This window comes from Colias eurytheme, chromosome 13 (assembly GCF_061535395.1).
Source record: "Colias eurytheme isolate Ceu_HAF_F1 chromosome 13, ilColEury1 Martin Lab GWU primary, whole genome shotgun sequence".
Classification (NCBI taxonomy): domain Eukaryota; kingdom Metazoa; phylum Arthropoda; class Insecta; order Lepidoptera; family Pieridae; genus Colias; species Colias eurytheme.
The window spans coordinates 10,362,933-10,386,503 of record NC_142992.1 but is presented as its reverse complement, the minus strand read 5'-3'; the positions used below and the strand labels follow the sequence as shown (position 1 = coordinate 10,386,503).

At 32.9% G+C, this 23,571-nt stretch overlaps 2 protein-coding genes across 3 annotated transcripts; one reads left to right on the top strand and one right to left on the bottom strand.

Moving 5' to 3' along the window:
• Positions 1-1,685: 1,685 nt before the first annotated feature.
• Positions 1,686-16,106, bottom strand: LOC149903658 (SPRY domain-containing SOCS box protein 3-like). Of its 2 annotated transcripts, none has more exons than XM_090108811.1 (6): positions 15,748-16,106; positions 13,079-13,275; positions 11,340-11,562; positions 7,033-7,263; positions 5,642-5,715; positions 1,686-2,252 (listed from the first exon to the last, which is right to left on the bottom strand). In XM_090108811.1, the coding sequence occupies exons 1-6, from the start codon at positions 15,884-15,886 to the stop codon at positions 2,166-2,168; spliced, it is 951 nt and encodes a 316-aa protein (XP_089964937.1). In that variant the 5' UTR covers positions 15,887-16,106; the 3' UTR covers positions 1,686-2,165. The 2 variants fall into 2 exon arrangements, with proteins under 2 accessions (XP_089964937.1, XP_089964938.1); XM_090108812.1 differs by lacking the exon at positions 1,686-2,252 and adding an exon at positions 3,519-3,909.
• Positions 16,107-16,699: 593 nt separating this feature from the next.
• LOC149903657 (uncharacterized) lies at positions 16,700-21,307 on the top strand. The gene is made up of 5 exons (XM_090108684.1): positions 16,700-17,137; positions 18,730-18,859; positions 19,294-19,561; positions 20,043-20,204; positions 20,587-21,307. Exons 1-5 carry the CDS (start codon positions 17,065-17,067, stop codon positions 20,752-20,754), a joined length of 801 nt encoding a protein of 266 aa, XP_089964810.1. The 5' UTR covers positions 16,700-17,064; the 3' UTR covers positions 20,755-21,307.
• The last annotated feature ends 2,264 nt before the right edge of the window (positions 21,308-23,571 follow it).

Here is a 23,571-nt window from a genome sequence, read left to right as displayed (position 1 = left end):
TCATATTTCATACTTAATGTATGGGAGGGTTTAAAGATAATATTTTTGATATTTCTCGATTTATTTTTAAAAATTTATTACCGCCATTTTACTCATTAGGTTAAGTACTTTCGATATCAGTTTAAAGTTTTTTTTTATCTGTAATACTTACGGAAAAATCGCCTGTGCACACTTAACGATTACACCCTGTATAGCCTTCCTCGATAAATGAGCTATATACTTAACACCGAAAGAATTTTGCACGCCTCATAAGCGAAGCGTTGAGGTGGGTACTACTGTCACTTCGCGCAAAACATCTGATTTTTCAAACTTAAAATGTCTTTATGTATCATACATTGCACTTATAAGATAATACATACACACACATATTAAGAAAAAACACTATTTTTAACGTTCATGATATTTTTGATGTCATTTTTGTTATTTAAACTAGTTAAAAAACAGTTTAAAAAATTTCTGTCTTGGACGTCCGTGTGTCTGTATGTGCGGATCCTTTTTCTTGTTAACACGATAGCGACCGAAATACTTTACTAATCGAGTCTTTTTTTTTCTCTTACGCTTGAGTATGCTCAGGAATAGAACCCTTTCATTTTTCAGGGTCTGATTCGATGTGGTTTAATTGTTATTAAATAAACAAAAATAATAATTAATAAATATTTATTAAAAAAAAATTATGAGGCGTGCACTTTTGGATTTTCCAAATTTTTTTTCAAATCGGACCAGTAGTTCCAGAGATTAGCGCGTTCAAACAAACAAACAAACTCTTCAGCTTTATAATATTAGTAGTTATAGATTTTTGTTTTGAATTCAGTGTCTTCTTTTTATAAAAATTTTCAACTTCATCACCATTCCAAAGTATTTTGAAAAATCAGTAAGTATACTTAGTAAAAGGATTAAATAAAAGACCAATTTTATTATTAAAATATATTTAATACACTATAATAATTAATACGAATGGAATAAATTCATGCGAAAAAATACTAAACTAGAACATGTTAAAGTCAAAATCATAATTTTAAGTTCTAATTTACTAAAACATGTACTCACTGCTCAAATACCAGTTTACACATAATGTCAAACGGATACTTATAAATTTATAATTATTATTATGGTGATTATGTCCTGTAACCGTACAATTTAATCACAATAAAATACAATACACAGATCATGCAGTGGTAGTATATTTTTAATAAAACATGTAGCACTAACTAAATAATAATTACTACTACGTAACGTCTACTTATCTAAATAATAAGATATTTAAAGAATTCATTCACACCGAGTCTCTTTACTACGTTACAGTCGATGGACTTTCGATGATTGCATTGTTTTTACTTACTTTATACTTAAAATTACATTTTAGAAATATATTTTATCAAAGAATATTATAATATACCTACTTATTTTGTGACATTTAAAACACTCCATTAATATTTAATACTCCTATGAGTTTACAATTTGAGATACATTAATTATTGTTTAATACATAAGTACATAACATAATGCATATGTTAAGATTAGTACCTATACACTAAAATAAAATATCACTATTCAATAGATTACTTATTAAAACATTAATTAACTATTAAATTATATCTCGAAGTATGCATAGGTTTTATTTCATTAAGCGTTATAGTATGTGAATATTGAAAATCCTGAAATATTACTACATATTTGTAAAATTTTTAAAATAGATGAGATAAATTATGGCTGTATCACGAATTTATTTTTACATTCTCAATTTCACATTCTATCAAAATAGTCTATAGCTGCTAAAGGATTTTATTGAAAAATAGTCAAACACATTTAAAATGTATACTTATCTGAGTCGTACTATCTGTAAATCTTGCCAAAATACCAAATTTCAAGTTGCGCATTTATATCCCTCAATAATAATTATAAGTCATGTTTCTTCTCACATAATATGTTATCCATACTCAAGTCATACAGATACATGAAATATGCTACTTGTACTACTTAATTTAAATCTAGCGTCAAATTTCTTTAGCGCTGAACCTGCGCAGAAGTAAAAAATAAAGTATCTGTGTAATAATTGAATGATGGGCGCGACAGACCTAGTAATCCCCTCCACATTTCACTTAGCGCTACAGTTATTTGCCGCCAAAAGTACTGTCAATTCAACTTTATTTTTTATCTACATTATGCTACTGCCACACGACGACTCGATAGTCCGGTTCGACGCTATCTACGTAGAAACCATTCATGTATGGACTCGGCAAGATTTCACCTAGCTGGAATAAAATATGGTAAAATAATTAAATATGTAATTTGTTCATAAACTAGTCCTCCCAAAAAAAAAAAACATAATGTTTAATTGTACATTTATTAAGCGTTTCTTCAAAAATATACATCTAAAAAGTATATCTGAGTTGTATGAACTGACTGTACTAATAGGTCCTTTTGTGTTTTTATGGAAGTGATTTAATGACATACACAAGAACTATAATTAGGATGTAATCACATGTAAGATGTGAAATGACTTATTAACACATGTAATATATTTTAACATCCTGTATGAGATAGTTTCCTTCATTTACAGTACCGACTGTAGTTTCATTAATTTACAGTACCTACTGTAGTTTCATTCATTTACAGTACCTACTGTAGTTTCATTCATTTACAGTACCTAATGTAGTTTCATTCATTTACAGTAGGTACTGTAAATGAATGAAACTCATTTCCTTATTCTAATCTTGCAATCTTTCAACTGAGGCTGCTAGCCATTTTATAAAAATATTGCTTTGTGCATGTTAAGCATTAAGGGCGTTCACAAAATAAAAAAACTGTTTTACTACATATCACAGATTTTATTCATAAACTTACATATTAAATTACAGTCTTCACTTAAAACAAGAACTTCTTAAAATTAATAATGAGATTTTAAAATTATATTTATTTTTTTAAATAATTATCAAAGCAAAAAATCTACAAATCTATTATAGAAAATACATAGTTTTTCATTTTATATTATCCAATTATTAAAAAACACTGAACTGAAATAGTACCTAATTGTTATTTTATACATTTATCTGGACAAATCTCACTTCTACTTTAATTATTATATATTAAGCTCTATAAAGTTTTATTTTCATATTAATTAACAAATAATCTGTATACTATAACCTATAATAAAATTCATTGACAAAATTTTGAGCAATATTTATTCATAAGGCACATACGATCAGATGCCAATATCTATATCCATCCCTGTCGAACCCATTGAAATTATGTTAGCTAGAGCGAGAAAAGATGCTTACAATTTTGTTGTTGTGTCTTCTTATTTGTGTAAGAAAGGGACAGATTCATATTTGAATTGTTATATCTTTATGCATAGAACATATTTAGTTACCTGTGACATTAACTGGAATCAAAACAATCATGATATTTTGATATGAGAGACAGAAGTTAATATTTTCTTGTCTCCTTGTTGTATATGGCCTCAAATCTAAATGAACGAAATGAAATGGTATATCGGATATACCATTTCATACTATATCCACCAATTTACTATTACTTACTTCTATGGCTTGAGACAAGTAGGATCATTTTTCATATCTCCCCATCTGATCATCTAACATTCTAACACATTCCTAAAATTTATATAAGTTTATAACACCAAATATCAAATTAATGATGAAAAACATACACAATTTCTCCCTGTCTAACACTATAAATTTAATACAAGTTTCTTTCTTTAAATGCCAACTGTCGAATTTAAGCTGTCAAACCGAAAAGAGAACATTTTTAAAACTCCCGCCCTGTTCAACCATTCAAATGTCTACAATAAAGCGCAAAAAGCGCTGTACATCATATATTATCGCTGCGTACAGCGCGTGCGTGCAGCGCTTTCATCTGCCAATGGCGTCGTTTCATGCCCGATGCGACATTCTGTAAGAGATATTGTACAATTGAAAATGGACCGAATGCCTTGGGTATAAGGATGACATTCGGAAGAATTGGTGTTGTGTGTATTTTGTAAAAATTGTAATTTTTCTTTTTTTATTATAATAATTGTCAAGATGTACGTTTGTTGCTTTTCCCCAAAAACGCTGATCGAATAGTCTGGATAACCATAGAGGCTAGTTTTGAGTCATACAAGTGGTGTCTATGTATCGGTTACTTGTCATGTCAGAATCGTTGTAATTAGATCCATAGCTTATTAGATATAAACATTTAATGTTATTTTAGATATATTAATTTTGTTACAAAATAAATCTCGCTCTAGCGACCAGACCTTGATAAAAATTGTACTATGAACCCAATGGAATGCATAACTAACTTATACCTTAAATAACTAATCACTATAAGTAATTAATTAATAATTTTCATGCTTAATTAAACTAATAAATAATTTCCACACGACAAACGACTGATTGTTTTTAGCTTTTAATTAGAAACGCTTAATTAGGTCACGTTATAAACTATTTTAAGTTATGCATCAAAATAACAGAATCTAATCTATTTATATGATTACCTAACTAGCTGTGCTCCGCGGTTTTACCCGTAGTGCTCCGTTCCTGCAGTTGGTCTTAACTCTTAGCGAGATGATATATAGCCTATAGCCTTCCTTGATAAATGGTCTATCTAACACCGAAATAATTTTTCAAATCGGACCAGTAGTTCCCGAGATTAGTGTGTTCAAACAAACAAACTCTTCAGCTTTATAATATTAGCATAGATTCATAAAAAACAATTATGAAAAAAAAATACTTTGTTCTTTGTTGTTAAAAATACTTCAACCTACCCACATTTTCTACGTGTTCAAAACTACCAATATCTTAATATCTTAATATATATAAATCTCGTGTCACAATGTTTGTCCTCAATGGACTCCTAAACCACTTAACCGATTATAATAAAATTCGCACATCATGTGCAGTTCGATCCAACTTGAGAGATAGGATAGTTTAAAAATGTAGGTACCACGGGCGAAGCCGGGGCGGACCGCTAGTATGTATATATATAAATCACATTAAAATCCATAAAAAATTAACTTCCTATAAATAAATATTCCACTTTCACAACGGCCTATTAAATTATAACATTATCTATAGAAAACAAAACTATACAAAAACAGTTGTTATAATGTGAACGCCCTCAGTCGCGACTAAACATAGATAAAAAAAATGTCTTAGAAACCCCAAGATAAACTAATATGGCAAAAATAGCACGTGACTAAACAATGTTTTTGTATGTTAAACACGAATTAGTATCATTAATTGATAATTTTAATGAGAATAGTATGAGAGAAATGAAAGTACTACCCGTGCTCAATAAAATGGCGTATTATTAGAATTTTTTGTTATATATTCTGATAAGGGGTTATACGAGTTATAGCATGCATGGAGTGTGTGTTAAATTATATGTATTTAGTCAAAACGGCTGCAACGATTATAATTAAATTCAGTCAATTATGTACTCACACATTTATACTTTTTTTTTGGTTTCGATGTGTGCGACCGGAAAATAAAAATCTAACTTTTACAACTTCTTTACGCGACCATAAAATAATATCAAATCAATGCAGCCATTTTAAAAATTGATATGTGTAATCTGATTTAATAGTGACATGAATGATGGATTAATTAATTGTTTTGGTAAATATACAAAATAAACTTACCACATTTGATGCAACTTTTACTGTTTGTAATTCGACAGCACTGGGTTGTTCCTCATCATCGTTAGATACTTGTCCTGGAAAATATACATAAATATATAAACACTAGAATACACATCTTGTTTCATTAATTGTATTTTTTTCCAGTTAAAACATTTTTAAAAAATTCATAGAGAATGTGATTTTGTTTAAATATTATTTTTGCCTTCTGCTTCGCTTGTGTACCAACACTTTTCTTCACTACATAGTATAAAACAAAGTCGCTATCTTTGTCCCTATGTCCCTATGTATGCTTAAATCTTAACTACGCAACGGATTTTGATGGGGTTTTTTTTAATAGATAGAGTGATTCGAGAGGAAGGTTTTAGTATATAATTTATTATGTTTTAGACAAAGCGGGCGAAGCCGCGGGCGGAAAGCTAGTTTCAAATAAAAGTGTCAGCCAAAAACTGTCTAGATATGGAGATATTAAAAAAATCTTTCGTTTTTTCATGAATGTTCTTTGTTATTACAACCAAAATATAATTGAACATTATATGATCTGTAATCCAAAAATTCAACACGATTTACTTTATCTATATTAATAAAATTCTCCGTAATAATAATAGACGATAACCCAAATTAACAGTCACTTCCGAATAATATATTTTAATCACTTGTTTTGAAAAGCGGTGAACAATAATCGTCTCGTATCATCTATTTGTAAATAAATATAGTATCAATACAGAATTTTCCTATTTGGATGTTAACGACCTGCATGTTTCTGTTAGATATTTTTTGTTACAACTACCTACTATAATTGGCCAATATTTTTTTATTAAAACTACTATCTTGAGCTACAAATAGAAATATTTTGACTCTGAAGAATTTTATGATGATCAGGATACATACATACATATAGGAGAACGCATCTATCAAATTTTTATTTTATATTGAACTAGCTTACCGCCCGCGGCTTCGCCCGCTTTGACTAAAACCTAATAAATCATATACTAAAACCTTCCTCTTGAATCACTCTATCTATTAAAAAAAAACGCATCAAAATCCGTTGCGTAGTTTTAAAGATTTAAGCTTACATAGGGACATAGGGACAGAGAAAGCGACTTTGTTTTATACTATGTAGTGATCATCATCATTTCATTTGTCTATTTATAACACCCTGCATAAAACGGCCTAATTCTGCATTTAACCCATTTAGCATCCTTACAAGACTGGCATTACTAAAACAATTTAATATGGTTAAAAAAAAACTAATTATCGTATCGATCGTTGATATATGTACAAAGTTTAAATGAAATCTATCCGTTTAAAGTGGGTTGAAATTAAAATCGAGTGTAAAAGAGTCGGTTACATACAAACATACAGATAAACTAATTAAAGCGTATCAAACTTACCATCCGTAGGCAATGTAAGCCAGAACTGCGACCTGCACATATACCACAACCCTGGCGGTAATGCCGTCTGTCTGTCATTCCTTAACGACGCTGCTAGTATCTTAGCCGCGTCCACTAAAAGCGAGGCGCGCCAGGAGGCAGCGTATATTAGCAACATGCTCGATTGTGCTGCAGTTGAACATAGCATAGGGTATAGCGCTTGGTGCCTTCGCAGGTTGTAGAATGATATACCTGTTGAAGAACATCCTGTATTATTTATTTATATATTTTATATATAACACTTTATTGCACAAACTAAATTATGACAAAAATAACATTAATACAAAAGAAAGGCATAGTTTGTACAAGTGGCGTCCTTATTGCTAAGCAGCAATCTCTAGGCAACCTGATGGGAAAGGAAATGTATGTAGTAAATGGGATAGTGCAAAAAGAACAAAAATATTAAAAGAAGATCGAAATAAATGATGCTAAAGTGAACTTCGATGTTTTATTAACACCATGTATAAAATTCAAACGTCACGGAACTTAACACTTCCACTGTAAGTAATCGCAGGAAAACTGTTCTAGATGATCTTTAAAATTTACGAAACATTTCCGTGTGTAAACGCAAGAAATACCATTTCTATAAAAATATTGCATTAAATCCTTTGTTTAAAATTTTACCAAACAACACTACATTTACCAAACAAGTTAGTTAACCAACAATTTAAAAAACGACACAAAGCCATGCGTTTAGGTCAACTTTTTTTTTCTTATTTAGATCGTCGAATTTACTTAATTTTCATATATTTTATAAGTGGAAACACATAAACCTTTACTCATTTATATGATAATTTTACTGAATATCGAATTGAAAATTTCGTCACAATTGCACAATATGATTATGTACCCAGTACCTGGAAGCTGCAGTGTTATCTTAAACCTGATGAAACACATGTATACGTTACTAGTAGTTTTTACCTCAAGTTAATTATATATCTTCTGTTATGCAACGGATATTACATAAAAATGTTAGATGAGGATAATCCGCGATTTAAAACTATACTAAAAGGTTTAATCTTCTAGTATAGTTTTGAGGATTGATTCTAAACCTAAAGTTTATTTCTTCTTAAAAATCCTGGTGATCATCCTTTGAGCTCGAGTTTGGCTATGTCAGAGGGAGTTTTATGAGTCACAAAAATGCCGATTTTCTGTGTATGAAGTATGTAGTTAAAATGTATTCTAAATGGTATAAAAACTACTCAACCGTTTTTAGTAATTTATTTACACTAATAATCTACTTAATCTACTTTATTCGTTGATTTCGCATCAGCGAATAAAGTAGATTGAAAGGATTAAGTTTCACCAGTTTTAATCAGACATAATTTAATTTAAAACCCTAGTTCCTACTATATCGGCCCTTAATACTCGATAGCTACAATCAAGCCAATGATAAACTAATATATAGATAAACATCCGAGTGGAAACTTAGGGTACAATGTTAAGAGGTTAAGTGCACTTTATCTAACTACAATGTATTTGGCGTCTTATCGTCGCGTCATATTGGACGGTAGTTTTGAAAAAACGTATAATCGCGAAACTTTTATCATCGGTTTAAATAAAGTGCGTTCAATAAAGATCCCAGGCTATTTATTAAACGGCTAGTTTAATCAGTTGTTTGTGACGAACGGCTAGTTTAATCAGTTGTGTGTATAGACGATTAACTTGTACATATTTGTAAAGAATTGATTCCATTGTTTGTAATTCTTTTGACATTTTAATAATCCTCATATAGATAAAACTATAAACACACTACGTATATTGTTATTAACGCGGGTTTATCGCACTTTATCTAGCCACTTCCGTTCCCCTTTTTTTTTTTTTTTTTTTAGTGGGGAAATCTTGCATAGATACCCACGGCCTCCGGGGAAGAGGCCGTGGGTTATGTCGGATTCCTACCGACCAAAACCCCACTGTGTTCCGTCAAGCCGCATCAACGACGGGGCCACGGGTATGTGTAGAATTCATCCGTGACCCCATCAGCGGCAGCCCGTCGCCGGGCCCACTTCCGTTCCCCTCACATTTTGTTATTAGTTATTTATTAGTTAATACCTACCTACATAAAAAATATTGTAATAAGTATTTATTTATTTCTGTTATCATAAATATTCTAACGTATATTTTGCCGTTGTTACACAAAATAATTCCATTTTACTTCCAAACATTTTTTAAGCTATTGCATAGCGTCTATCGCGGGCCTTGAGCGCGGGGACCGAATCCAGAAATTGCGTAACGAAAAACCTCACGCTCCCCACTCCGACGTGCGGAGGTGTGGCCTGAAGGCATAGCATGCAATAGCTTTACCGCGGCAGTCCCCGATTGCCACACGTCTTTTTATAATTTTGAAACATCCTGTATATAACGACTAACTGCCATAAATCATAAACATACGCCTGATTAACCTTGATTGACCGCAACCGAGTGCAACGCATCGACAGGCGCCTTTATCATGACTAACAACATAAAGATTATCATCTATTTAATTTATTACATATTATCATATGTACTTTTTTCCGTAAACATCTATGATGTTCTATCTATACTAGCAAAAACTTAACCCTTAATTTGGTATAGTCCGGTGTGACGGACACTTATTTAAAATAAATCCTGCCAAGTTTTTATTTCATGTTCATCGATTTTTAATCGATTAAATGTTTATTTATACCATAAACAAATAGTAAAAAATTAAGTAATGATTGTGACAACATTGCATATGTCAATTGGGACGTAAAATGTCTGCGAAAATGCAGCCACCTGTTTTGCTCAAGGTATTTATACCTATTTTTCTTATTTTTTGTGGAAAAATGAATTGAATTATATATTTATTTATTAGATAATAAACATTTCAATAATTATTTACAAAAACATACACACTTTATTACATTTTTATGGTGTTTATTTGTAACCAAAATGTTTTGTTCGTCACAGCGGACATTGCTAATTGTATAGAAAAGTACCACTTTATTACTATGTCCGCTGCGGCGGACACCGCCAAAATGTGGGTGCTTCTGCTTGTTTGGTTATGGTTCTGAGTTTGGATTTTTTTTCTTTGCCAACAGCCTAACCGCGCAAGTAAAATTATTACTTTGCACTATTAACATGCACCTTCCGATGCTAGCGAAATATCAGATTCGGAAACTGAATGGCATGATGCAAGTACTAATTCTTCCACCCCTTGTTTTCTCCTGCACCATATTCCCTTGCTAACGTAACAATAGATACATCCGACGATGAAGAATTACACTCCGAAGATTCTGATAGACCTGCTGATGACCAGAGTCTTTCGTGCGTAAATTGGCGAGTCTTTTTATTAAAATGTTCTATCCCTATCTGCTATTCCTAGATTGCCTGCATCGCCTATAACACCAATAGATTGATTAGCACCCCGAAAAATAAGTACTAAGAAACCACCCACAGTCAAAGCCAAAAGACCAAAAAAAAACAACTTTCAGCTGACTTACAATTATTATTGGAGAGTAACTCAATTCCGTCACCAAGCGACAATAGAAGAAGGTGAGGAGGATGATTACATAGACATGCCAGAATCACCTTTGAGTTTCTTTCACCTTTTTTTCTCAAGATATTTTTACTAGTTTCGTAGAGCAGACAAACTTATATTCAGTTCAAAAAACCGGCAAGTTAATTCAACTAACAGAAGAAGAATTTAGACTACTTTTTTAATTTTCATACAAAATAAACATGAATTGTTTTTTTTTTAATTTCCATATAAAATAAACTGTACTTCGGTATCAAATAGTTCTAAAATGTTCATTTCTGTATTTTTCTTTAGTAAAAAAAATAAAATTAACTGTGGTTTTTATTTTCCGTAATTTGGCAGTGTCCGCTGTGACGGACACCAGTTTTCCCAGCAGTGGGCAATGGTAGATTTTTTTTTTCATTTTTCGAGAACTTTATGACATACTCCTGAAACCACAAAATTGTCAAATTCATATATTTTGAATATTTTTATCGGTGCCAAATTAAGGGTTAATAAATAAAATCAATCGCGGAAAACTTAATAAAAAAACAACAAATCGAAGTATTTTTCATTTTGTGTATGTGATGTCCCATATTCGTAATGCAATTTATATGGTAGTAAATGTGTGAATGCGTGCGTGCGTGCGTGTGCGTGCGTGCGTGCGTGCGTACGTGTGGGTGTGTGTGCGTGCGTATGTGTGTGTAGGCGTAGGTGTGTGTGCGTGCGTGTGAGTGCGTGCGTGCGTGCATGTGTGAGCGAGTGTGTGTGTTTGTGCGATGACGTCACTCACCCTGCGCCCGCCGGTTCAAGTAGAACTCGAGCGTGCCCCGCCACATGTCCACGCGCACGCCCACGATGCTGCCCCTGCAGAAGCCGGGCATCTCCCGCATCTCTGTCGCATTGTGTTTCACAGCGCCCGTGTATGAGAAACCGTACGATTCGCCATCTTGGCCTAATAGGGATGTGAACTCGAAGTTCGTCGTGTTCACTTTGTTTGTACCGAGGCCTACCATCTGTGGAAGGTGGGATAGTATTTTTATTATTAACTAATTTATAGAAAAGATCGAAAAACAAACTCAAAATCTGGGAAAAAATTTATCGGCTATTGGTAGTTTGTAAGTTTTCTCATAGATATGTATGTAGATTAAAATATTGAGTAAGTTCGTGTAGACATAAATACTAACATTACTCGCATATAAACATGCAAAAATACAAACAATCATTATTTTGATAATTTGACAAAATTATTATCGTAATTTTTATCTAGATCTATTTTAAAAACATTCAAGTAGAGAGATTACGAATGATAAATAATATAACGCTCTATTTAAATTCACACGTTTAATGTTCATTATCTTATCTTTTGATTGTTATTGACTTAAATTTATTAATCTCGTTAAACCTTGCTTAGACCACTAAGCTAGATTATTAGGGGTAAACAAACTACTATTTATTACGCATGATACACGTGGAGCGCGATTATTACAATAAAATAGTAAATAAACGAAAGCTATATTAAAATTAACAAAAAATTGTAATTTTAGGTAAAATGGTGCTTATCTACTTACAAACTATTGTTTCTTTAAAAAACATAACCCCGCTACGCAACCTCGCACATCTCTGGTAGAAAATCACCATTATCATCATTGAGAACAATATCTTTGACCATCACTATAATCCACCAACCAAAAATACTTCTTCGATAAAACTTCGTTTTAAATGTAGTTGATAATAATTAACCATCAATATTAAACGCTTTTTTTTTATAGTGGGGAAATCTTCCAAAGATACCCACGCGACGGCACCCGGGGAAGGAGCCAAGGGTTATGTCGGATTCTTACCGACTAAAACCCCACTGTGTTCCGTCGAGCCGCGCAGTAAGCCGGGGCCGCGGGTACTCTTAGAAATCGTCCACGACCCCGGCAGGATATTAAACGCTAATACTGTTTGATTAATTAAAATTTATTTCTTACAAATAAATTTAGTCAACAACTGATCGCAGATGACAATTGAAAAAAAGAAAAAAAATCTTTCAAATAAGGAAAGGTATTATAGTGTTGTGTAGGTGTCTCATTTTACACAGACAAAGCCGTGCTTTAACTAGTATTATGCATATAAATAGCATTAAATGACCTAGATATTTAATTGTCAATTGGTGATTTATGTAAACCGCAGACGTCTGGTCACAATCAATTGAAATATCACTCACTCAAAAAATGAGGAAAAAGGTATATTGATTTAAATTGGTTAAAATAAAAGTCAGTCAACCAGATAAAGCTTAAATCTAGAGCAAAACAGAAGATAATAGGCGACTAATATAGGTTTTGTTCAGTGATATGTTAGTAATTTAAGGCAATATAAAGAAAACATTATTTGTGTTAACAACAATAATTCATGTAATATCTAAGGAAGTGCGAGATGTTCTATCACAAGCATATAATTACTTAAAGGGTGTCTCAATTAAAAAAAAAAAACGGTAAATACACAAAATTGCTATTGAAAAAATATTTTTGATTGTGAACTACTTACAATATCAGTACCATAAGTTTCCGTGAGTATCTTGATCTCCCAGTAGTAGTGGTAGTTGTGGAGCAGGGGTGTGTCGCCCTTAACCGCGGCGGTCCCAGAACTGTAGAACGGGTGGAACGTCACTTGCTTCTTGTCTTCGCTGACAATCACCCAGCTGGAGCCGATGCCGTTTGGCAGCTCCCATTTCCATTCGCTGACTGGAAGGATTATTAAGATTATTAGCTTAAGTAGTAGGTAAATGTTATTAAATATGTAATGACGATTCGAAAGTGCTCCTTAAAGAAGTCATACTCAAGTCTCAAGAGTCTAAGAGTTAGGGTTTTTGTCAGTTATTATTTATTCAAATAAATGTTTGAGTTTGAGTTAGGGTTTTTGTCAGTTGAGATCAGACACATAAGTGAAATTTTGTTTCTCCTCTATCTTTTTGTTAGTTTATTTAAAGTAGATGTATAAAAAGGTCTTGTTTCGCCTTATAGGATATAGTCCATTTCACTGATAAATTTTCTTCACAGACATGGCGGTGATTAACCTTCTGTGCCTTGCTAGACCAAGAACTTTTCTTATAGGAAATCAAATATCTTTGGTTCTATGCTCATATATTAACCAATATACGCAGTAAGCGATCAAATCAGCCAATACTATAATAAAATTACTTAAATTTCCTTAAACTACAGCCTGTAGAGTAGTAACTAAAATAAAATAAGATGACGACAGATTGAATGCAAATATCTATCATCTAGTAACATCGATACACAAGCTATTTCAGCCAATACAAAGACAATCTCACTACAAAGCAGTTGAAACTAAGTATGGCGAGATTCCAACTACTTCACTGTCAGGGTCGCACGGGAGGTCGCGCGTAAATCTTCAAGACAAAGTATAAATGAAATACCTCAACTACATAATAGTTAATACATTTTAGGATTCAGTTAATCCTAATATACTATTATAAAGGCGAAAGTTTGTATGTATGGATGTTTGTTACTCTTTCACGCAAATACTACTGAACCGATTACAATGAAATTAAGCACACATATAGAGGGTAACTTGGATTAACACATAGGATAGGTTTTATCCCGGAAATCCCACGGGAACGGGTTTTTCTTTGAAAACGCGGGCGAAGCCGCGGGCGGAAAGCTAGTCTATATATATAAAATTCAAAGGTGACTGATATAGTGATCTATCAACGCACAGCCCAAACCACTGGACGTATCGGGCTTAAATTTGGCATGCAGGTAGATGTTAGGACGTAGGCATCCGCTAAGAAAGGATTTCCCGAAATTCTTGCGGGAACGGGGAAAAACGGGGATGCACGTACAAAGTCGTGGGCGGAAGCTAGTATGGTATAAAACGAAAAATGTCTTTTGCTGCATAACAAGTTTTTTATTTTTGCATTTTTATCCAGTTTGATGACCAATGTTCGACAAGTGAATTTTCATTAATCTTTAAATGCGATTCTATTTCTTTTTAAAAATAAAGAAATATTTCTTTTCAGCGAAAATTTATTATCTCCAGTATTTTAAGTACTTTTCCTCCAGGGCTCATAGGATAAATATTCTCAATCTGTATAACATGCATAATTGCACATTTGCATCCATTTATTTGCGTATAGCTGGTAACTTGTTATATGGATGAAGAGCTTTTGATATGTTTTATATGTATTGTATGATCTATTTTGACTAGGTTATTCCTATTGAATTTAAATTATAAAAAAAATTAATTAAATGCAATAAGAACAACATCAGAATATTATTTTGCGAATCATTGTTTAATAGTTGTGTTAATTTGAACAAAACACATTTATATCAAACTAAAACAACATGATGCCATTGACCCCAAAGCAATGTTTTGATGATAAATCAATTAAATTTAATGAAATTTACTATTTGTGTAGTTTGTGGTTTATAAAATATTATTATTATAATAACAACAAAATTTGCTACACGAGTTTGCATACAAATATATTATATAAATTATAATGTATTTTGTAAATATTTAAATGTTTTTTAGATTAGTTGTTAATTTTGAGAAATATATTTCTGTAAGTGTATTTAATTTTTTCTTGCAATTAAATAAAAATGATTGAGAAATACCTTATAAGAATTTCAAAACTAAAGAAAAAAAAAACCTAATTCTAGCTAATGATAAATGTAATAAAACTAGGTATAAGGTATGGCGAGTGGCCAGACTTCATTCTACTGGAGTGATGAAAACTAAACGCAATTCTAAACATAGTTAACCAGCATAACCACTAAGCTTCAGTCAGCTTATACAATGGTAACACTTGGCTTTTATTTATGAGTACTAATTTAAAACTAAATTGGTATGTAACTAAAAACTTTAAAGCAAAATTCTTTTTAACTTATTGTTATTTAATAACAGCTTCGCTTCATTTGATTACACATTTTTCTAGTTCTATAAGCATTGTAAAAATTGAATTGATTAAAATATTCTTTTAAAGTGTATTCATTTTGCATTTTCTCCAGTAACGAATTAAGCCACAGATTAGATTGAAAATTAATGTAACGCATATTATTTGAATTGATTACTTATTAATATTCATACTTTATCATTAATTACCATAACGATTGTTATTTTAGTAAATCACTGTTCGACGGTGTGCTATTGTTCTATGATATGTGCTAATTTTATATTCAAAATAAACATACCGTCATTATCTTCTCCACAGGTACAAGATCGTTGTGTCCACGACACTGGTGCCTTTTTATTCCAGCACTGGCAGTAGGGTTTGGCACGTCGTTCGCGATCATTAGTCCGAGAAGGTGAAACTGATCGAGCCACCAGCATTGTGCCTCACTGTTCTTGCACTTTACTTGAATATATACTACGTGTTGCAAGTTTCACAGATAGTTTATTATCACGTTATACAAGCACGATTAGTACATAGTGAATTATTAATCAAAATTCGTATTGTTGGGACAATTAACACACAACATAACCGACACAAATCACACAACTGTCGTCTGTCAATTGTCAACACAAATAAATTCTGATTTTTGCCAACTGCCAACCACTAATACCTAATCTGTGCTGCCAACCAGCGAATTGGCCCGTTTCCGCACGTATTTATACACATGTCCGTTATCGTTCAAAAACTTTTTATGTATAGATGGTATGTATAGGTATTTATTACTTTAAAAAATATTTAAAGGACAAATAAAATGCATATATAATATTGTTTAAAGGTTATTGGTGATACTATGTAGTATATATTGTAAATTTGATTAATTAACGTCTTATTTATAATTTTCTTAAATCAAGTTTTGACACGCTTCAAAAGTTTTTGAACGAAGATATAGAATTTTCCGGAAACATTCCCCCTCTACCTCGCTTCGGCCAGAACAATAGAATGTTTGGCGGTAAAGTTAAACAACTTTATTATTGTGACAAAATTTATGGATACAATTGGTGTTTACAATTGAACGTAAGTGTAATATTCTTTTCAAATATAAATACACATTTACACTTAATCTCTGATCGAAATATTACTTGATATAATATGGAAAGTCGCAATGTGAATTGGGAAAATTGCAATGGCAACCCCTTCCTTCTTTCTGACCCCACCCCATCCCCGCCTTCAACAGCTGAAAAGCCCCAGCCCCCAAGTTGAAATGCGAATAATGGCTGTCATAATTCGCGTATATTTCGCTTCTATTTAATAATCACTTAACTGCTTTAAATTTATATTCTTATATGTTTTTATCAATTCCGTGTTATTCAACTACATTATTTCTCTTATTAGTTGTGTTTTGACGGCAAAACTGAAGGATCTATACTGTTGAAATTGTGGTTATTGTTTTTGTGAAATAAAACAATTTAATTGTGAAACTTAATGCTTCCCGTATATTAAATTATTGCTATCGCTATGTGTATCTATAGTAAATATGCTAGTGTTGAGGCTTATCACTAGTTATTGTTAAAATTAAAGCTTATTGTTAGGGTAGGTATAACAAACTTTATTCCAAATGCATTTTTGGATAGATAAACGTAGTCAGTGCTATAGTGGTCGTCATAGAGTGCCGTCTTCTTTATCTGCAGGTAATTAATTTTACAATAGCTTCAGGAAATAAAGATATAATTTGCTATCCATACAAACTGCATTTGACATTAAATTATTTTTTGGCAGTATTAAAGACAGGAATTATTTTTGATAACAGCAATTCATAGTAGACATTCATATAATAAGAATTGTTAGTATACTCAGCAGTCAGGGGTACACCCCTGTATCCTTCCTTCCTATCCTTCTAATATTATAAATGTGAAAGTTTGTGAGGATGTGTGTGTGTTTGTTACTCTTCCACGCAAATACTACTGAACCAATTACAATGAAATTTAGCACACATATAGAGGGTAACTTGGATTAATACATAGGATAGTTTTATTCCGGACATCCCACGAGAAAGGGAACTATGAAGGGTTTTCTTTGAAAACGCGGGTGAAACCGCGGGCAGAAAGCTAGTGCTCTATAAGGCAGATACATTTCATAGTAGGGGAGCCCAGGATGCTAAATGTGGATTTACTCGAGCGTCACGGGAACCTATTAGAATTGGTAGATTAGACCATAGCGAGAAAAAAAGGTCCTATAATGTTTTCACTTTTAGCGGTGGGGAAGGGTTTTTTGATTTTTTTTAATTTAAAAAAGAAAAAAATTGGCTTGGAAATACTCAAGCGCGTTAGATATTGATATTTTGCATGCTCCAGGACGTCACTGAAAAAAAGTATACGTTAATCTGTCGATTTAAGTGGCGATTTAATCGCTATGAAGAAAGGGTAATAAATTTAAGTAATATTATTCGAGCGCGTCAGATTAATATATGGGGGGGTTAATTACAATATAAGAAGTCCCCATTTCGCTAATCTGACGATTCGAGCTCAACCTTAGGAAATTATGGATTTTCCAGCGGGGCCCCTGAGCGCACCCACCAACCATAACTGCTCATATTGACTAGAGGTACTAATGAATAGCTAAGGTACCGTCCCTTATAGTAATCTGACGCGCTCGAGTAAATCCCAAAATCCCCTCTTGGGCTCCCCTACTATCATGTCTGTTTCAATGATGTATCTCTTTATGGTCATGTTTGTAATTAAATATCTTTTGTCTTCTACATATATTTTTTTGGAGCGAACCCATTTCCTCTACTGTGCGCTCATACTTAAACTATTCTATCAATTGGTTGTAAATAAATAAAACATATTTGTTTGAATTTTACTAAGATAGAGTTCACATTTTGTAAGTAATATAGTCCTAACGATTTGATTGCATAGCCGTATGAAGTATAATATCAATCATGTAAAACATTTCTTGAAAATTGATTTCTTTAGACAGTTTGTGCCTTAGGTCATTATGGGATATTACATACATGCCTGTGTGTGTGAATTTGTCCCATGAGTATTTTTTATTTAAATTTGTTGGGATTCTTTTATTTCTTCCATTTTAATTAAATTTCTTCTAACTAGTTGCTACTTATAAATTCATAATTTACAAACTTCTTGGTCATATTTGGTTTTTTCACCATCATAATAGTAAAATTTATAGTATTGAATTATAATTATTTCATTTGCCTAGCACAAAAAGCGTTATAAAGTTTTCGTGAGCTATAGATTATTTATCGAGTGTATCTGGTTATCAGGGGTGGGTAGATCACGCGGTCGTGTGTGCGCGGGCCCGCCGGGCGGCCGCAAGGGCATGGCGGCGCCCGTGCACCGCTTCGTGCCCGTTGACTGTGCGCCCAGGCGACCGCGTACACAGAGACAGTATAAGTAAGTCGATAGTAATAAGTTTTTAAACCGTTTTATTTATGTATCGTGATCATTTTTGCAGTATGATGATGGAATACATTTCTCTTTTGGCAGGCATAAATATTTTTTTTACCACTTAGGTACCCTCTCATTTATACTTTTAACCATCTATAATTTTGATGATTTTTGGAATTAATTTCATGACGATTCACTACTTCTTTCATCGAAAACATACATTCGAAGTGATTCTCAGTATGTATTCATAATCACAATGAATTAATTTCAAATTAAATATTTGAACGCATTTGTGAATATTGCAACCTTGCAACTTAAACAAAACTAAATCCTTTTTCATTTGCTTTGCAATGCATTTGCAATTATTGTTTTCACTACTTATTATTGAATGTTTTTTTTTCTGTCGTGGATGCCTACAGTGAATGTTATATTCCGAACAGCCCGCCACCAGTGCCACCCGTACACACTTCCCGACGGACGGTAGAAGAGCCAAGCATGTACGTGGAGATACCACTGGAACCGCCACAACCAACTATAGCCAGCCTTGCTGCTGCTAGAAGTGTTACCCCAGATACACTATTACGTACTGCTGCTCTTGGCCTACAACATTCGCCCATGATGGCCCCACATTTGAAGTTTGGGATACTAGTGTCGTTGGCGCTCGCTACAGTGTTTATTGCTGGAGCGAAGTACTATTTCGATCGACAGGTAAGTTCTATTGAAAATTTTTATTTAGAAGTTTTAACTTTGGCTTTGAAATCTGAAGTCAAGTCGTTACTTCGAGTCGTTTTTTAAATTTTAGTAAACCAACGAATATGGGAGGAATAATATCTCGTGTGCGTATTTTTAACTGTAGCATCTTCAAATGTTTTCTACACACGCCCATTACAAGTGTGCACCCTATCCCAGTTTAATATCCATATACCGGGCTTCAACAAAAACTTCCGGGCAGTTTTCCCATATCCATATAGTAGGGTTCAATCACAACTTCTGTGCAGTTTTTTCCATATAGGCCACTTTTCTGCAGGTAATTCACGAAGCGGGTAGTAGCGAAGCGGGGGTAATGTACACAGCTATAGCGTGCGTGTACAATATGTGGCGCGCGTATTTTTGACTTTAGAATCTTCAAATGTTTCCAATACCTTTCATCTTCTCATACAGCTTATAGCATCCCCTTATATTTCCGTAGGTAATTCACGAAGCGGGTAGTAGCGAAGCGGGGGTAATGTGCGCGGCCATGGCGTGCGTGTGTGGCATGGGGTGTGCGCTGTCACTGTGCCGTCCCCGCGCACCCCCGCCCCCAGCTTTCCCACCGGATCGAGTGTGCTCTACTGGTACTAGGGATCGGATGGTGAGTGGCCTTATTTACAGAATTTGTTTATCATTATCGTCCTAAATAATTAAAATGATACCTATTCTTAGCTTTCTACGTATAAATTTATACAATTGGCGGGCTTAACGGTTAGATATTCTATACATATTTTGAAAAAATTCTTTTAAAATTAAATATCATTTCTGTGTAATATTTATGTAACGTGATCAATTTGGCCCAGAAATTTATCATAATTGATATTCAAATACACGCAATGCGAAAATTTATTTGTATGTGTGTGTGAACTTAATTAGACGCCACAAGCAAATTTTTAACATGTGGCTTACAAGATAGATATTTTTTAATTATAGTAATATTTTGTTATCTGAACATTGTCTAACACGTGTCTATTCCATTGCAGCCGCCCTCCGAGCCCTCCGAGGACATATCGCTAGCCACTTTACTCCAGGGCTCGGAGCAGGCGGGCCCCTCGTCCCCGGAGGCCCCGCCGCCCTACCACATCGCGGTGCTGCTCCCGGGGCGCGACGCCCCGTCCCCCCCGCCCCCCGCCTACTCGGCCCTCAGCTAGCTACACTCGCCTGTGAGCCAGGAGTTTATCATATAAACGTATTAGAAAGAACTTTCTTTCTTTGTTATGCGAAGAAAGAACTTTCTCTCTTTGTTATACGAAGAAATAACTTTCTTTGTTATGCAAAGAAAGAACTTTCTTTCTTTGTTATGCAAAGAAAGAGCTTTCTTTCAAGTTTATATTGTAAACTTGTGGTGCACTGGCTCACTGTGCTCCCGGGACCTTGTAGTTTTGACTTTTGAATCGATTTTAGTGCGGGTAGTTTCGGATTTTTTTTTGTCTTGCGCCCTGCAAACGAGGAGTTTGTCATATGAATATGGTACATGTCGTACGCTGGCTCACGGAGCCTCTTAATATCATATAATCCTCGATTTTAGTGCGGGTAGTTTGGATTTTTTTCGTTTTACGGCCAAAAAGAGGACTTTTTCATATAAATGTGGTATACGCTGGCCCACGGAGCCTATTAATACTTTATAATACTCGAATTTAGTGCGGGTAGTTTCGGATTTTTTGTGTGTGTGTGTGTGTTTTTTTTTTCTTTTTGCGGCCTGTCAGTCAAATAATTACGCTGACTCACAGTGCTGGGACCTTGTAGTGTTTCGATTTTAGTGCGGGTTTTTTTCGTCTTGCGGCTTGTGAGCAAGGAGTTTGACATATAAATAAAGTATTGGTATACTGCGGCTCACGAGCCAAGTTGTATCCGGGACCTTGTTGTACTCGATTTTAATGTGGGTAGTTTGGTGTTTTGTTTCGATTTTTGGTTTCGTTTTTCTTTTTGCGGTAGTTTGATATTTGGGTTTCGTGTATTAAATTAAATTTGTTATGGTTAAGAATTAAATATCTAAATGTTATATACGCCTAAAATAAAATATACGAAAATCTAGTCTCTATTTTGTTTCTGATTTTGCGGGTAGTAAGATGTTTGTGAAGGATCCGCGAGAGTTGCTCATTCACTTTAATATTGTTTAATTGATAACTTTAAACGTGAAAACTCGTATACTATGACTTTCCATTAACTTTTATCGTATTACGAGGGTAATTAGAAAAAAACATACCCATAGGTATATATTTATTCTATTTCACACGATCTCAATATGAATCTTAATATACGCACAATATGCATTTTAATAAAATAGCTTTTTCCTTTTCTTTTTTTACTTTTTCCTTGAAGAAAGAAATATTTGCTAGCTAGAGATAAGAAGTTGAAAGAACTGATGGAAATGTGTGAGCAGTCGGCTTTTTGGGTAATTAGACTTTTTAGAAAACTATCGATGTAAGTATTACAATTTTATTTGATTTTGAGTTTACCAAAGCTGTTTTGATCTCAGTAACTTATTACAAATTATTTAGCATTTATTCTATTTTATATTTTATTTTTTATTGTTTTTTTACAACTGAACAGAAGGTTCTGTTTTAAAAGTGCACAAAATTACGACAATTTTAAGGATTTTGGATCCTTTTGATCCTAGGCCATAAACTATGCTATGTGTGTTAGATTTAGTACTTGTATAAGTCGGGAAAAACATGTAAATAAAATGTTCGTAACCAATCGTAAATCGTAATTTTTATTTATTAATAATTTATTTTTTATGGTGTAATTTGTTTGTTATTCACATTACTCATTACTAATAGAAATATAACGTACATTTTTGAACATGGTAATAATATACAAGCTTTGTATTATAGCTCTTTTTGTTATGTATAACGTATTTTATACTATAACGGTAGTTATGTGGATAAGTGTGTAGAAAAATAGTTGTGTGTATAAAATTTAAGCTAAATTGGAGGGAATGTAACCATTTATTTTTATTTCTTCTTCTTTCTTTCTTTCTTTCATTTAAATATAATTTGATTGCCAAGTCAAAAAGCGCCGTATTCATTTAACAACTTTTATTGACAAGTGTAATGTCCTTTGACATTTTAAAACTTTTTTTCTTTTTGAATTTTTGACGTTTGTCAAATTTCAAGTTGGAGGGAAAAAGTTGATTTTTCGTTTTTACCATGAGTAAAAACTAAAACTCAACTTGGCGGTTTTTACTTCGAACGGAATATGTGTGCTTTACGGTAAATGTTCGAAATAAAATCACAGAAAAAGTTTAAAGTTCATAGTTTTCATAAAGTCTTAGATATTATGTGAAATTAACCCCAATAGATTTATAATAAACATATTTCAGCTTGTTACTTAAACAACGATGATGAATGCAGCCTTATGTTCCCCATGATTTATACTCGAAATACAGATAATAAACGGTTATTATTATATCCTCATTATTTATTATATGTATAAAATAAGCAAGTATGTATGTATTATTTGAAAAAGTATGCGATACAAAATTTGTTAATCTTTAAAACATTCCAATGTATGCTCATTTGCACATTATTAATAACTTACAAAATAAATTGTTAATTTGTTGTTTGTAAAGTTGAGGCCAAATGTAATATTATTTCGTTCAATTCAAAATTAGATACGCGAGCTTTGACAATGATATTCAAATATAGTTCTTATAGGCAGATAAAATTCAGCAGAATGCCGTCCGTCCTTGAACAGACCCTACACCTATCAGAATAAGGACTATATTTCAATGAGCATTGTTAATGTTGAAAGTATTATACGGCCGATTTACAAATGCATCTGTTTTGCTCACGGTTCATGCTATCCTTGTCTTTCTCTGTATAGATAACAGAGATAGCGTTATTTCTCTTCAAAAAGCTAATGACTTAAAACGGCCAAGGTTATAACAATGTATAAGACTAACGTATATAGTCTAGTCATAGCAAAATAATTGATGTGATGTAATTATTTTAGTACTGTTATTT

Coding starts and splice junctions, on each gene's coding strand:
- LOC149903658 (XM_090108811.1), bottom strand. CDS start 15,886: ATGCTGGTGGCTCGATCAGTTTCACCTTCTCGGACTAATGATCGCGAA. Junction 5,716..7,032: donor GCTTACATTGCCTACGGATG/GTAAGTTTGATA, acceptor TATATTTTCCAG/GACAAGTATCTAACGATGAT. Junction 2,253..5,641: donor TAAAAGTTGCATCAAATGTG/GTAAGTTTATTT, acceptor ATTTTATTCCAG/CTAGGTGAAATCTTGCCGAG.
- LOC149903657 (XM_090108684.1), top strand. CDS start 17,065: ATGCATTTTTGGATAGATAAACGTAGTCAGTGCTATAGTGGTCGTCAT. Junction 18,860..19,293: donor CGTACACAGAGACAGTATAA/GTAAGTCGATAG, acceptor TATTCCGAACAG/CCCGCCACCAGTGCCACCCG. Junction 19,562..20,042: donor AGTACTATTTCGATCGACAG/GTAAGTTCTATT, acceptor ATATTTCCGTAG/GTAATTCACGAAGCGGGTAG.